Below are 15,786 nucleotides of genomic sequence, written 5' to 3' on the forward strand. Positions count from 1 at the left end.
CGAATGGAACTAAATGTATTTTTCTTCATTTACTGTGCTGTTACCATTTCCAGTTTTAATCCCACTCTGCCACACATTGTTTACCGTCTCTTCCATCGGACTGTTTCATTTGATTTTGTGTCTCTAGTGCCTCCAATATGGTAAATAAGAATTTTTATCTCATTCGGGCAACAAAAAGAATGAAATTAACAGTAAATTACATAAAATGTAATACCTTAGAATACATTAACTCCTTACAAGTTGCAGAGTGTTCTTTGGAAACAGTTGCAGCCTTTAACTAGTAAATGGGTGTCTCGCAAGTAGGGTATACATTTTGCTTGTACCTGTTTGAACTTTCATTACAGGCAGCCAGTTTATTGCTGCAGCTCAGACAGAAGTGGCACAGCTTATTTTTACGCCGAATGAGAGCTCCATCCAAACCTTGGTCTCAAGTTGATGAAGCTACCATAAGAGCAATTATAGCTGTTTTAAGCACTGAGGAACAGTGTGCAGGTTTACAGCAGCCGTCTGGGATAGGCCAGAGGCCAAGGCCTATGTCTTCAGAAGAACTTCCTTTGGCATCATCTTGGAGGTCCAATAATAGCAGGAAAACTTCCGCAGATACTGAATTTTCTGATGAGTCTGCTACTGCAGAAAGGTACATTTATAACATTTTATCAAAACGGGGACATTTTCTCCAGGAAAATGAGTTATTTCTCATAGAATCAGATGTTTTAATAATATTTAAAAATTGCTTAGAGTGTACGTAAAAGGTTACAATAAAATGCGAAGAGTGTTTTACTTTTAAAACATAGTTCTTGTAAGTAGTAAGATAATATGAGGGATTTTAAGCTACTGGTATCTGTGAGTCATTTAATAAGGAAATTTTTTATTGGGAAAGACTAAAAATGTTTAATTTCAAGACTTCACAGATTTAGGGTCTGTTAAAAAGATAGCAGTATATTAAAATTCTGTATTTTAGTTGATACATGGCAAGCAACATCTTTCACATATGTCTTATAGCAAGAAGTATGGGTTATGGCCATTAAAAAGAACATCCTCTTCACAAGTCTTACTTGGGTATCAGTAGTGCTGACTAGTATTCCTACAGAAGATCAATTATTCATTCACTTTCTCAGTGACACATTGAATGTGTGTTGTTCTTGGTGTAAGAGAGATAGCAGTGTACCAAACAGACAAGAGCTCTTCCTTCAAAGAGTTTTTATTTTATCCAGCAGAGACCTATGATACAGAAGTAAACAAATTTACTCTAGTGGCAAAATCTATTACAGTTTAGCCAGGTTCTTCTTTTCTTTCTAACATTTAGCAATTATACATGGTATTTTTATTTACTATATGATTATTATTAATAAGAGAGTTCTTATATTGAATTATTTATCAAAAAACATATTATGATGATATAATAGTGGTTATAATGAATCATTGGCCATGATTCAGAAATATTTGTTGTGTAAAAAAAAAAAAAACCCATTTGTTAGAATAAAATTTATATTTTATAAGAATCAGAATTTCTTTATATCAGTTTAAAATTTTTTTTACCCTGTTAGAATTGATAATGAACACGACATTCTTGCCTGTGATGCTAGTTTCGGCAGTACTGGTAGAAAGTCTGTGTAGTAAGAATATTTCATTGTTAAAAAGAAAAATAGAACAGTGGAAACATAAAAGATACATGATGTTTACTGTTTTGTAAGGATCGAATGGGGCTGTTAGTACTTTCTTTTGGTCAGATTTGCACATTTGAATGAAGCATAAGGCTTCATTAGGTCAGACTTGAATTACAGAGAAGTAATTCGTACTGGTTTCCAAGTTCTTCACATATTGCATTTGAGGAATAATTCAGTCGTTTGCCAAGAAAACCTTTTCATCATGTCCGTTCCTGAATGTTTCTCTCTGATGTAGGCCCTCCTGAGCGATAGAAGAGTGAAAAGCACATTTTCTTCTTAGAGAATGCCCATTTTTTGGAAATATCGATCTAAAAGCTTACTTGAAAAATGGTTTAGAATATGGGAATAGATTTCCATAGACATTGCTAGGTGGTAGTGTTATTCCTAGGCCCATCTATAAAAATATGTTAGGTTCGTAGAGACTCTGTGTGTTGTGTATATGTGGGTCTGTGTGTATACATACAGATGTATATACGTGTGTGCCTATATATTCATATATACACACATGCACACACATTTTTAGGAGAAAGGCTACTTGTTTCTCAATAAAAGTAATACATGCTTATTTAGTAAAATAAATTTAATACAATTAAAATTATAAAGTGTAATATTAGTTACAATTCAGATATTGTTTGTCTTATAAATTCAGTTTTTCACCTGTGATACCATTTTCATTTCCTTACAAGTTGTAGTCTGGCACTCTTCATTCTTACCTGTTGAACAGGGAAATACAGAACTTCATCTACTTTCGGGCTTTTGGTGTTATTGATAGATAATGCCTTGAAGTTGATATATTTGGTGGGGAAAAGAATGAGGACTCTTAGGAAAATTTATACTTGAAAGGAGAAATTACAGTCTGTGCGATTACTTCTTAGAGAAAAAGTATCTGTAGTTCATGTTTTCACTGTACATTGGCAAGATATATGGTACATAATTTTTTTTTAATTAAAAAATTTTTTTAAGTTTATTTGTTTTGAGAAAGAGAGAGCACGAGCAGGGGAGGGGCAGAAAGAGAGGGAGAGAGAATCCCAAGCAGGCTTCTTTCTGACAGCGTGAGCCCGATGTGGGGCTTGAACTCACAAACTGTGAGATCATGACCTGAGCCAAAACCAAGAATCGGACACTCAACCAACTGAGCCACCCAGGCGCCCTCATAATTTCTTTAAATAAAAACATTTTAGGGTGCCTCAGTTGCTCATTTGGTTAAGCATCCAACTCAGTTCTGGCTCAGGTCATGATCTTAATGGTTTGTGAGTTTGAGTCCCGGTTTTACCGTCGTTAAGTTCTTTTGCCTGATTTTCAGGTCTCTGAGGTTCTAGGGTGGGAACGATGGGATTTTAGGGGTTGAATTTAGATAATGCATTGGACATCAATTCATGAAGGAAAAAAACCCTGAAAGGTTGTTTTTTATACTTCTTAAGTTGTTGATGATTCAGATGTGCATTCCTTATATATTCTTTTGTTAATACCTTTAGGCTTTAGCTATTTTATTTCATTTGTGAAAGAAATAATCCTGGATTAAAGATACTGATTGAAGCAGGGGTGAATTGTGGGGATAAGCTATTTTAACTTGTCTTGAAGGAAGAGTAATTATTAATTACAAGACTCTCTGGAAGCTTATGAATTATTGAACACATCGTTTTTTGTTTTAAACGCTTATTATAAATATTATTTAACACAGCAAACTAAATGATATACCGTAATGAACTCCATATCCATATCTAACCAAATTTTCTTTGTTCTCTCCTGCTTTTTTTGTTTGTTTACATATTTTATTTACTTTTTTTAAAAAGTTTTGTAAATTTTTTAATTTTTATTTTGAGAGAGAGAGCCAGAGCAGGAGCAGGGGAGGGGCAGAGAGAGACGGAGACACAGAATCCGAAGCAGGCTCCAGGCTCTGAGCTGTCAGCACAGAGCCCAAGGTGGGGCTCGAACTCATGAGCTGTGAGATCATGACCTGAGCCAAAGTCACTGACTGAACCACCCAAATGCTTCTGGTTTAGATATTTTAAAATAAATCCCACATATCATGTCATCTTACCCTTCCATATTTAAATATGCATCTCTTAAAAATAGAGGAATTTTTCCTACATAATCGAATTCCAATGATCAGTCCCAGTAAAATGGCTCATGCATTTCTCAGGGCGTCATATGTCTTGAGTCTCTTGTGATCCAGAGCAGGTCCTCTCGACTTTTTTGAAGAAAGTGGGGTGGTGATACTGTGAGGTGTACCACATTCTGGATTTGTCTGTTTCTTCTTGGCATTATTTGTTGCCATACCATATATATTTTGTGTAAACTGGCAGTTAGCTCTCACGGCTTGATTAAATCCAGTATTTTGACAAGTATAATTTATAGGTGGTGCTGTAGACTTTACTATTGAATGACTTTAGGACGTACTCAATAATATCTTTTCTTTTTTATGTCTGGTTATTCCACAAAGACATATACTTTTAGAAAAATTATAAAATTCCTGACTTCCAGGAATGTTAAAGACCTCTTTTCCTAAACCATCATACAAGAGGCTAGGAATTTTATAAGGGAAATCATACTTTGAGTATTTGTTAACATTAAGGACTTCTGTAGATCGCTAATAAATATATTTTTACCTCTTTTTGTAAGTGTCCCTTAATGTCCCTGATGGTATTAAACTTCTAAATGTATGAGGGGGCACCTGGGTGGCTCAGTCACTTAAGCGTCCGACTTCGGCTCAGGTCATGATCTTATGGTTTGTGAGTTCGTGCCCCGTGTCAGGCTCTGTGCTGACAGCTCTGAGCCTGGAACCTGCTGTGGATTCTGTATGTGTGTCTCTCTCTGCCCCTACCCCACTTGTGCTGTCTTTCTGTCTCTCAAAAATAAAAATTAAGAAAAAATGTAAGAGAAGAATGAAATTCCCTTTTTAAATACTATTCCGTAAATCATAACGCCCCTGAAACTTTGGTTTGAAATGGCATCTGCTTTCAATCACGAGCTTGTATGTAACTGATCTTTGCTTCCTCCTTCTCACTCAAGAGTATTGATGAAATCTCCATCTCCAGCACTACACCCACCTCAGAAGTACAAAGATAAAGGAATTTTACATCCTAAACGAAGCACTGATGACCGATCGGATCAGTCTTCTGTGAAATCTACAGACAGCAGTAGTTACCCGAGTCCTTGTGCCAGCCCTTCTCCTCCACCCTCAGGAAAGGTAGGGTATCCACAAGTTGATCCCTAGTACATCTAATGTTGCAGATTTAAGCAAAATTATAGAACAGTTCTACTTTTCAGTTACTCATCATGGTCTTTGTTCTTGATATAAATTGAATCTGGTAAACTTGAAACACCTTGAGTAAATTTTTTAGTCTTTCTTGCTTGCCAAACATTTCTCGTTGTTACCATCTTGGGATGTTTTAAAACTGATCATTTACCGAGTTATATGCCATAACTCAGCCATCTGTTATTTCCTTTCTGTATCATTAGAACCTTTTTTGTTAAAAAGATGGTCTCAAATTAGTTTTTTTTTTCAGTTATTTATTGATTTTTCCAATTCAGTGGTTATATTAAAAAAATACAAGACAGGGTGGGTTTAGGAAGATAGATGTTGGTAGGGAATTGAGAACTATGTATCTTCTAAAAAATTTGTAATACAAATGATTTCAAATGTTTAGAATATGTTACTTTTATTTCTCCTGTTGGTACTGAGTAAGTATTTCATTAGGGTTATTTAGCTATATGTTGTGTTCTGGTGAGGAAAATATCTGCTGAAACACTTTTGTTAAATAAGAGGAAAATAAAATGTTTTTTGTGGATTTGCATTCTTAGGTTTGAGGTTTTTATTTTAAAATACCTTTATTTAGATACGCACAGTAAAATTCACCACTTTAAACTGTACAATTCAGTGAATTTTGACAAATGTATATAATTATGTAACTGTATCACAGCCAGGTACAGAACATTCTCATCACCCTTGGATCATGACAACCACTGAACTGAACTGCTCTCTGTCCCTAGAGTTTTGCCTTTTCTGGAATTTGCTGTAAATGGAATCCTATGCATGTAATTTTTTGTGACTGGCTTATTTCACTTTTGAAATTCATCCAAATTATTCAGTGTATTATTAGTTTATTACTTCTTATTGCTGAATCGTATTCCACTCTTTGGCTCATACCCATAGAATGTTTATCCATTCACCCGTTGATGGACATTTGGATTGTTTCCACTTTTGGGCTGTTGTGAATAAAGCTGCTATAATATTTGAGGGCAAGTTGTTGTGTGTATGTATGGTTTCTATTCTTGGGTAAATACCCAGGAATAGGATTGTTGGGTTGTATGGTTAAGTATACGTTTATCTTTACAAGAAGCTATCCCCACCATTTTCCAAAATGGCTGTACTTTTTTTATTCCCTTCCATCATCTATTGAGAGTCCCATTTACTCCATATTCTTGACAATAGTAATCTCTTTACTGTTGGCCATTCTAGTGGGTATATAGTGATCTCCCATTTTGTTTTTAATTTGCACTTCCCTGATGACTAATGATGGTGAGCATCTTTTTATGTGCTTATTTACCATTCCTGAATTTTCTTTGGTGTGGAGTAGCTGTTCAAATTGTTCAACTTTTTTGGTTGTTTATGGGTTGTCTTCTTTATTTAGTAGTAAGATTTAAAAATATATTTCTAGATACAAGTCTTAATTATATATGTTTTGCAGCTTTTTCTAATAGGCTGTGCCTGCATATTCATTTTCTTAACAGTGTCTTTTGAAGAGCAAGTGTTTAATTTTGATAAAGTCTACCATATCTATTTTTTTCTATTTTGATGTCATCTATTTTTCTATTATGGTTCATATTTTTTGTGTTCTAAGACGTCTTTGTTTAACTCAGGATTACAAAGTATTTCTCCTAGAAGTGTGACAGTGAGAGGTCTTATATTTAGGCATATGATCTGTTTTGAGTTAAGTTTTGTTTATAGTATGGGTGGATCAAGGATCATAATTTGTTATTTGCCTATACAATTGTTCTAGCACCATTTGTTGGAAAGATTCTCCTTTTCCCATTGAAGTTATCTTGGCATCTTTGTCAAAAATCAATTGACTGTAAATATGTAGTCAATTTATTGGACTGTATCCTGTTTCATTGATCTGTATACTACTTCTCTGTTTTTGCCTTTGCTACAGTAGTTTGATTATAGTAGCTTTATACTAAGTTGAAACCAGTTAATTTTTTTCTCCAACTCTTTTGTTCTTTTTAAAAATTGTTTTGGGGGGCCTGGGTGGCTGAGTGGGTTAAGTGTCCGACTTCGGTTCAGATCATGATCTCATGGTTTGTGAATTTGAGCCCCACATGAGGCTCTCTGCTGTCAGCACAGAGCCTGCTTCGGATCCTCTGTCCTCCCCTCTCTCTCTGCCCCTCTTCTGCTTGGTCTCCCTCTCTTTCAAAAATACAGAAACATTCAAAAAATAATAAAAAAATTGTTTTGGTATTCAGGGTGTTCTAATGGTCTTTCATATAAGCTTTAGAAAATGCTTGTTAATTTCTACAGAAACATATTTTGGTATTGAGTGGAATTGCATTGAATTTGTAGATCAGTTTGAAGAAAATTGATAACAGTTTTTAGTTTTATAATCTATTAAGTGTGGTATATATATGCATTTCTTTTGATATTCTTTAATTTTTCACAAGTGTTTTGTAAATTTCAGAGTTCACGTATTATACATTTTTGTTAAGTTGATCACTAAATATTTTATATCTTTGATGCTGTTTGTAAAATTTTTAATTTCCAGTTGTTCATTGCTATGATTTAGAAATACATTTGACCTTTGTATATTTACCCAATATGCCGTGATCTTACTTCATTTATTAATTCTGTTCGCTTTATATGAGATTTCTCAGGACTTTCTACATGGATAACCATTTCATCTATTAATAAAGGTAGTTTCACTTTTTTCCTTTCCAGTATTGATTCTGTTTATTTTTTTTCTTGTCTGTTCTCTCTGGCTAGAACCTCCAGTAAAATGTTTAATAACAGTGTTGAGAACAGACCTTTGAGGGAAAACAACCCCCCCTCCCAACCTCCATCCCTCATTAAATCTGTCACCACTTATCATAATGTAACTGTGGGATGTTTCTTTTTGGATTTAGTTTGCTGAGAGGGTTTATTAGGAATAAATGTTGAATTATGTTCAATGCTTTTTTTGTCTTTACATCTGTTGAAATGATAACACAATTTTTTTTCTTCTATTAATAAAGTGGGTTTTGTTGACTGCTTTTCTAATGTTTATACCTCGCAGGATCATGACATATTATAGTGTTAAATATTAATGGATTTGATTTTGCTTAATCAGAACTTCTGTTAAATTTGGGATCTTTGTTCATGAGGGATATTCTATAGTTCTCTTGTGTTATTTTTGTATTGTTTTGGTATCACGGTAATGCTGGCCTCATAAGATTATTTGGGAAGTTTTCTTTCTACTTCATTTTTGCAAGAGATGCATAGGATTGATATGATTTTTTCCTTAAATGTTTGGTAGAATTCACAACTGTAGCCATTTTTTAACTTTCCCTAGTATATCTTGAATTAGTTTTATGCCACCTCAGGTATAGTTTGAGAACCTTGCAACAGTGTATTTTTATTTTACCCTTTAGTTCTTTGTGTAACTTGTCTCATACATTTTATTTGTATATTTGTTATACTTGCTGCAGTGTATTGGTTTTTTTTTACTTCATAGTAAATTATCTTGTACCAAAAGTCAGAAAAATGTGTTTTATATTTACTAAATATTTACCATTTCTTGTGTTCTTTATTCTTTTGTGTTGATGAGGATTTCTATCTTGGATCATACACTTCTGTCTGGAAACCTTCTTTGAACATTTTCTCTGGTACAGATATTCTGGAAATGAATTCTTTAAGCTTTTGTCTGAAAAACCTTTTTTCACTGTTATTTTTGGAAGCTATTTAAAAATTTTTTGTAATGTTTATTCATTTTTTGAGAGAGAGAGAGACAGACAGACTGTGAGTGGGGGAGGGGCAGAGAGCGAGGGAGACACAGAATCCGAAGCAGGTTCCAGGCTCTGAGCTGTCAGCACAGAGCCTGACATGGGGCTTGAGCTCACAAACTATGAGATCATGACCTGAGCCAGAGTTGAAAGCTTAACCGACTGAGTCACCCAGGCACCCCAAAAGCTGTTTTTACTGTGTATATAATTCTAGGTTGACAGTGGTTTTCTTTTGTTACTGCAAAGATGTCACTCCATTATCTTCTTGTTTACATAGTTTCTGAGGGAGGTTTACTATCATTTTTGTTTCTCTGTATATAATGTTTCTCTGTATATAATGTATCTTTTTCCTCTACCTGCTTTTAAGATTTTCTCTTTATCACTGGTTTTCAGCAATTTGATTTTGATATGTTTCTATTTGTAGTTTTTTTTAATGTTTTTTCTTATGATGAGAACTTTTTTTAATTTTAATTTTTTTAAGTTTATTTACTTATTTTGAGAGAGAGAGAGAGAGAAGGGAAGAGGCAGAGAGAGAGTGGAGAGTGAGAGAGAGAATCCCAAGCAGGCTGTGCACTGTCAGCACAGAGCCCAACATGGGACTTGAAGTCACAAACTGCAATATCATGACCTGAGCTGAAACCAGGAGTCGGAAGCTTAACTGGCTGAAGCACCCAGGTGCCCCGTTTGTAGTTCTTATTTAATCTATGTATTCATAGTTTCCATCAATTTTGGAAAAATTAAGATAATTATTTCTTCATGTATTTTTTATGTCTCATTGCTTCCCCTCCTTTCTGGGACTAGGGATATACAAGTGCAAGACCACTTGATACTATACCATAGGTCACTGAAGCTGTCTTCATTTTTTTCAATTCTTTTTTGGTTTCTTTGTTTCATTTGAGATGGTTTCTCTGGCTATGTTTTCAAGTTCACTGATGTTTTTATTTGTAGTGTCTCATCTGCTGTGCATTCTTTCTAATGTATTTTTCACTTTAAATATTATATCTCCATCTCTAGAATGCCCTTTGGGCCTTTAAAAAACACTTTCCATTTCTCCTTTAAGGCACATGCACGTTTACTTTACCTTCTTGAACACAGTGAATGTAATAGCTGCTCTGACATTTTTTTGTCTCCTAATTCCATCATCTGTCAGATGTGAATCTTTTCCTGTTGGTTCATTTTTTCCCTGGTTATGGATCTGTTCTCCTCCGTTTCTTTGCATTCCTTATAATTTCATTTGGCTGCTAGATTTTTGTTGTATTCCTTTAAGTAGTGTCAGACATCTCTCTGGTATACCACTAAGTAAGTGGCAATCAGTTAAATGTTTTTAAGATTTTTCTTTTAAGTGTTATAGCAGGTCCTGAGCAGATTTTATTCTGGTACTAATTTAGTTTCAGTACTAAGGCATGAGCCTTCTGTGGGCTGATGCCCTATGTATTAACAGTTGTTTCCATTCTGGCTGGGGAGAACATCAAATACTCCGAACCCCGTGTGAGCTCCAGGAATTACTTAGTTTACTGCTTTTGTCTGGATCTTTCCCTGGCGTTAAATCATGTTTTCTCACTCACGTGCAGGTCAGTACTTGTCAGAAACTTGTGGGTACCCTTCTTCAGTTCCTTGGGAACTCTCCTTCTGTGCAAATCTCTTATATCCAGCACACTGCTGTGCAAATTCTAACTCTGGCCTCTCAATTCCAGCCTCTCTCTCTGCAGTTCACTGAGACTGCTGGATTCTGTTTCCCTTCCCTGCACTGTTGCCTGGAAGCTGTATCCAGGCGGGAAGCTGGAGCAAAATTTTGCTTTGTTTTCAGCCTTTGAAAGTGTATTAAAATAGTTTCTGAAAATACATTTGGAATATAAATCAAAGTTTATAATCCCAAATCCTTCTTGATAAGAGATTTTGAATGCTCTGAAAATGAGTGCTTGGTTTTGGCTCTGTAACCTCATTCTGAGGGAGCCTTGTGTAGCTTTTCAGGCACAATGGAGCTATTTGCACTTGTTGGATATTTGGTAAAATACTTTGGTTTATATGTTTATGAAGATGTTATTTAATGGAGCCTATTGATTTTGAAAGGTCAAATTACCTTTCAAGAACTTATGCATTCTTTTATAGGGCTCAAAATCTCCTTCACCAAGACCAAACATGCCTATTCGATACTTCATAATGAAGAGTAGCAATTTGAGAAACCTTGAAATTTCTCAGCAGAAGGGTATCTGGTCTACAACCCCTAGTAATGAGCGGAAGCTAAATCGAGCCTTTTGGGAAAGCAGCATGGTTTACTTGGTATTTTCTGTTCAAGGATCTGGACATTTCCAGGTGAGCCATCCTGAACCAGTAAAATGGGGTTGTTCTGGCTGCAGGTTAGACCACAGAGATTAAAACAAAAACCAAAACCACCCTGGCTTTTTATTGCATCAGAATGCAAGAATGCATTTTGCTTGACAGAATGAGGAATGTATTGTACCTCTTCAGGGGAATGATAATAGGGATCCCTTTGTTTTCCTTGTCTTACCAGAATCTCTTTAGATAAACCATTTCTCCTTCTGAAGGTAACTTTAGATTTACTGTTTTTCAGGTGGATTAAGAGTAATGAGAAGCTTGACTTTTTTGGTAAAATGTTTATTTAAATAGGCAAGCAAGTTAGAATTGACAATCCAGAAACTTGAGTATGTTTCTTAACTCATCTTGACTTGATGTATAATATTTGGAAGTAAAACTTATAGGTTAGAGTATATCCATTTATCATGGAATAAATGTGGGTTTAGGGCTGTTAATACATTATTTAGAAAATATCTGTTCATACTAAAATTATGTTAGAAGGCTAGAAATGTGCTAATACATCTTTTTTATAAAAAACGACAACTTCTTTTTGTTTTTGTTAGATATCTATTGTTTTTATATTACACTTTACCTTAAAATTAAAGAAAAAAAAATGGAGAGCTTTCTCTGGTAAATTTTATTCAGACATTTAATATCCTCCTTACCTTTCCCCTTGCCCTCATTTGACCCACAGGGATTTTCTAGGATGTCTTCGGAGATAGGAAGGGAGAAGAGCCAGGACTGGGGCTCCGCTGGACTGGGAGGAGTGTTTAAGGTGGAGTGGGTCCGGAAGGAGAGTCTTCCCTTCCAGTTTGCACACCATCTACTTAACCCCTGGAACGACAACAAGAAGGTCCAGATCAGCAGAGACGGGCAGGTATACGGTGGCCTTTCATATTTGCCTTCCTCTGGTCTCTTGGTTTTGTTTTGCTGTTATGCAGTGGTCCGTTTGAGAGGGAGACGTAGGAGTACAAATTGTATATTCTGTGTGCACACGGGAGACAGTGGCTCAGGTTTGTAAAAGAGTTAGTATAAAAACCTGCTCGTACTGGTGTTTGACAGAGCTCATTGCTTTTTTAACATTTGGTAAATTTGACTTCTCTCCATCATTACGGATGAAGTCTTTCGTAAGTTACTTCATGAAGGCTCCTGTTGTCTTAGTAACTGAAGCTCTGATCAAAACGGAGTGTAATTCTGAAGTAATCTCACTGAGGGTAACAACAGCATCTGACATCTTTGTGCCTTTAACTAATGATGCAATATAAAAACAGCCTTTTTATATTTTTGTGACTTGTTTTGTTTCTGTTATGTTTGCTTTGCCTTCATCATTGCTGCTGACATGTATTTTAAGCTGGTTAAGGGGATGGGAATTAACATATATATGGACTTCTGTGCTAGCTGCTTTCCATGAGGTCATTTAATTTAATGCATATTGCTTTATTAGCTCAATTTTAGGTAGGAGAAATAGGAGAAATTATTCTAAGGTCACACGGCTAATAATCTATTTAAACCAGTGTGGCTCGCTTTAAATCGCCATATGAAAAGTGTTTGGGTTCTTTTTAAATGCACATCGTATCACAAGAGGACTATAAATGACATTCTTTTCAGTTGTATCAGAATATTTTAATTTTTATTCTATACTAAGGATTTTGAAATAAGCCTAATTCCTAAGATAAGAATATTATATACTCATCATAATTTCTTAACAACCCCCCCAAACATCGAATACACTAGGTTTCACAGTAAACCTTTGAAAGTTGAAGTGGAGTGGTTTTGGTAAATCTCCATTTAAAAAAAAATTCATGATTTCCACATAGTAAAAGGCTCCAGAAGAACTCCATGGAAATCTCTTTACCGTTTTGTCACAAATAGTTGCTGTATTTGAGGGTTAACTACAATCTTGAAGTCTGGAAGTGAACTTCACAAACCTGAACATAGGTTGCATGATTTTTTCATGTTCTGGTAGAAAAATGAAATTCAAAGTACTTCTCTTACATTTCTATCAGCATAGGTTTTGGTGATTAAAAAAAATTCAATCCATTTCCCTTGGTGTTTGTTGTGTGACTTGTGATTTATCCAGGAGCTCGAGCCTCAGGTTGGTGAACAGTTGCTCCAGTTATGGGAACGCCTTCCGTCGGGAGAAAAAACCACGACTGATTGACCTGAACTCAGGTTACACTATACTTGACTTTGAGTACTGGCAGTATTTATGATTGTTAAGGATATCTTTCAAATTACTTACCCCCCCCCCCTTTTTTTTTTAACTCTTTCAGATCTCTTAACTACAGAAGAACATTGCACCTACTTATAACCACTGAATGCACTGACTTCTAAAAAACTGAGGTGTAGATAGATGTGTGTGATGAATGAATGGGCTTTTCTGGCTTAATGTTACTTTAGAACCACCATCTTCATGTAAAAGAGAAAAGGGTAATTTAAATTTTTATAGTGATCATAAAGAATGATTATGTAATGTTTGTTAATTATATATTTATACTTGAATAAAATAGTAGCAGGTAACACTATTTGGCACAACAGCAGTTATTTGAAAAACATACTTAATTTGAAGTTAAACATTTCGTTTGTTGAAAACACTGACTCATAACTCTTATTGATGATTTTTTTAATGCAAAGTAAGTTGTTTCCTTTTAAGAAGGGCCTGTATCAGTACCTCTGAGCACCATTTTAGAAGAGCTAAATAACTCTTAAGGTTTGTCATTAAAAACAATCCAATTCTAAAAATGTCTCTTTTAAAAATAGTGTGTGTTGATTAAGGACTATTCATTCTGCCATTTTAAACCTGAGCTACATTACAAAAAAAAGGAGAGATGTTCTTTTTTCTTTGATTACAAAGTGCAGTAAAATCTGAAGAAAATCAGGGTTCTTTCCTGTCTTTGACTGGATCAGATTTAGTGCTTAGTTTTATTCCTGGTCCTGCATCTTACCCCCTCCTCTCATCTTACAACCTTCACACCTCTCTTACCTGAGCACGGTAATTACGACCTCTCTGCTTTGGCTAGAGAAACTCAGCTTGGACAAGTTAAAAATGTAAACAAATGGTGCATGTTACAAAAAGTGCCCAGCAGTTAGCAGGAGCCTGGTTGGTGTATGTCTTTCAAACGAAAGCCACACCACAATTCAGCATGCCTCCTGCTTGCTTTCCAGTACTTTTCAGGCTCCTTGTGTTTTTGGATTTCTTACTGTTTTGCATTTATGGTTTAATAAACGGGTGTGTGTGTGTGTGTGTGTGTGTGTGTGTGTGTGTGTAATTTTTGGTAAACTAGTGATAGTGCCAGCTCTCCTGTTTCCTTGTCTTCTCAGGATTATTTGATCTCTTTACCACCACTCTGTAAAGTTTCCCCAGTGGCTTTTTGAAGGAAAATAGAGGTATAGGGAAATACGGAATGAAAGAAATGTCTTGGTTATTGAGCTCTAAATAGAACAGCTTTGATAGCACTTCTCATGATATATTTGGGTTATTGAAGAAAAACCAACATGAATCTAATTTAAAGGCAAGAAGAAAACTCTTAAGGCTTTTTTGCTTCTGCATTTGAAAACAAAGAAGTGAAAAGTCCTGGGTCAACATAAGATCTTGGGAACCCGTCTTTCTCTTGGAAAGTATTGTGTGTTGGTGCAGTAGTTTAGAATGGCAGCTGTGAATTTTGCCTGTGTTTGTCGTTACTGACTTTTTGTTGGTTTGTTTTATACTTTGAGATACACTTGTAAATTGAGCCTATGTGAATTATGTTCTGCTGTATGTGTATTACAGGTTTTTTTTTTCCTATTAGAGCAACTAGTGTTTTTTTTCTCCTGGTACTGTATATACATTTTGTTTGGGTATATATTTAACAGTTTATGGTATTCTAAATTTGGAAGTGAGAACTTTTAAAAAATAAAACTTGTTTTAATGTCCTTCTGTTTTCTAATATCTAGCCCTGTATGTAAATGATGAGTTTGTTGATATTTAAAATGAACACAATTTGAATGTAATTAAAATGCTGTTTTTGGAAGAGATGAACTTTAAATATACTTATTAAATGAAATTCTGTTAAATTATTTAGGTCTTGTTATTTCTGATGCTCTATAATAGGGCTTATCAATAATATCCCTTGAGATATTATTAATGAGTTTCAAACACCTTGAAGAATACTAAATTGATATATAGAAGGTGATGATTTCACATCAGTATCTCTTTCTTGAAAAAATTTGCCTCATTACCACAAGGGGATGGAAAAAAAATCTCAAGATGTGTTCAACATAAAATCTTTTGAATATGGTAAACTGCGCAGCCATTCACCTTGCATTCAGTCAGGACACTGCATTTTGGTGATGTGCCACTATATCCACTGAACACCCCAGCCTCACTCTACCAATTACAGCAGAGATTGGCGGGGCGGGGGGCATAATCTCAAATGTGTACTTCAAGAAAAGACCGAATTTGAGAATTTAAGAATTTGTCCTCAGAGACTCATTCTTCACCATATAAAATCTTACTTCCTGCATCAGGGAAAGTCTTGAGGACTAAGTCAGGTGAGCTTCACCCCTGGATCCGCTCGGACCACACATGTAACCGACAAGTGACAACACCTGCCAGTCTGTGTGAGCTTCCTGTGGCACAGGTGCTTGCTGTGCTCCAGCACTCTCCACAGCTCCTCCCCACACACTGGACCACACAGTGCACTCAGCGTGCTCAGGGCCACCAGGTGTGCTTTGGTCTTTCCAGCCAAGGGTGAAATTTCCGCTTGACTGTCTCCTAAAACCACAAACGCTGCATTTTCAAAATGGAACTAGTGTTCCTTCCTACAGCCTGTTCCACTGAAAGCTGTTC

General features: G+C 35.5%; 1 protein-coding gene across 2 annotated transcripts in view; it reads left to right on the plus strand.

Annotated features, from left to right (window-relative positions):
- YTHDC2 (YTH domain containing 2) overlaps positions 1-15,014 on the plus strand; it is a 70,494-nt gene extending 55,480 nt beyond the window's left edge. For both annotated transcript variants that reach the window (XM_043585868.1, XM_043585875.1), the window contains 6 exons: positions 345-637; positions 4,680-4,857; positions 10,752-10,955; positions 11,653-11,835; positions 13,039-13,130; positions 13,232-15,014. In XM_043585868.1, coding sequence (XP_043441803.1) covers positions 345-637; positions 4,680-4,857; positions 10,752-10,955; positions 11,653-11,835; positions 13,039-13,119 — 939 coding nt within the window. In that variant the 3' untranslated portion in view covers positions 13,120-13,130; positions 13,232-15,014. The remainder of the gene's footprint in view (positions 1-344; positions 638-4,679; positions 4,858-10,751; positions 10,956-11,652; positions 11,836-13,038; positions 13,131-13,231) is intronic.
- Positions 15,015-15,786: the final 772 nt, after the last annotated feature.

Source organism: Prionailurus bengalensis, chromosome A1 (genome assembly GCF_016509475.1).
Source record: "Prionailurus bengalensis isolate Pbe53 chromosome A1, Fcat_Pben_1.1_paternal_pri, whole genome shotgun sequence".
Lineage (NCBI taxonomy): Eukaryota > Metazoa > Chordata > Mammalia > Carnivora > Felidae > Prionailurus > Prionailurus bengalensis.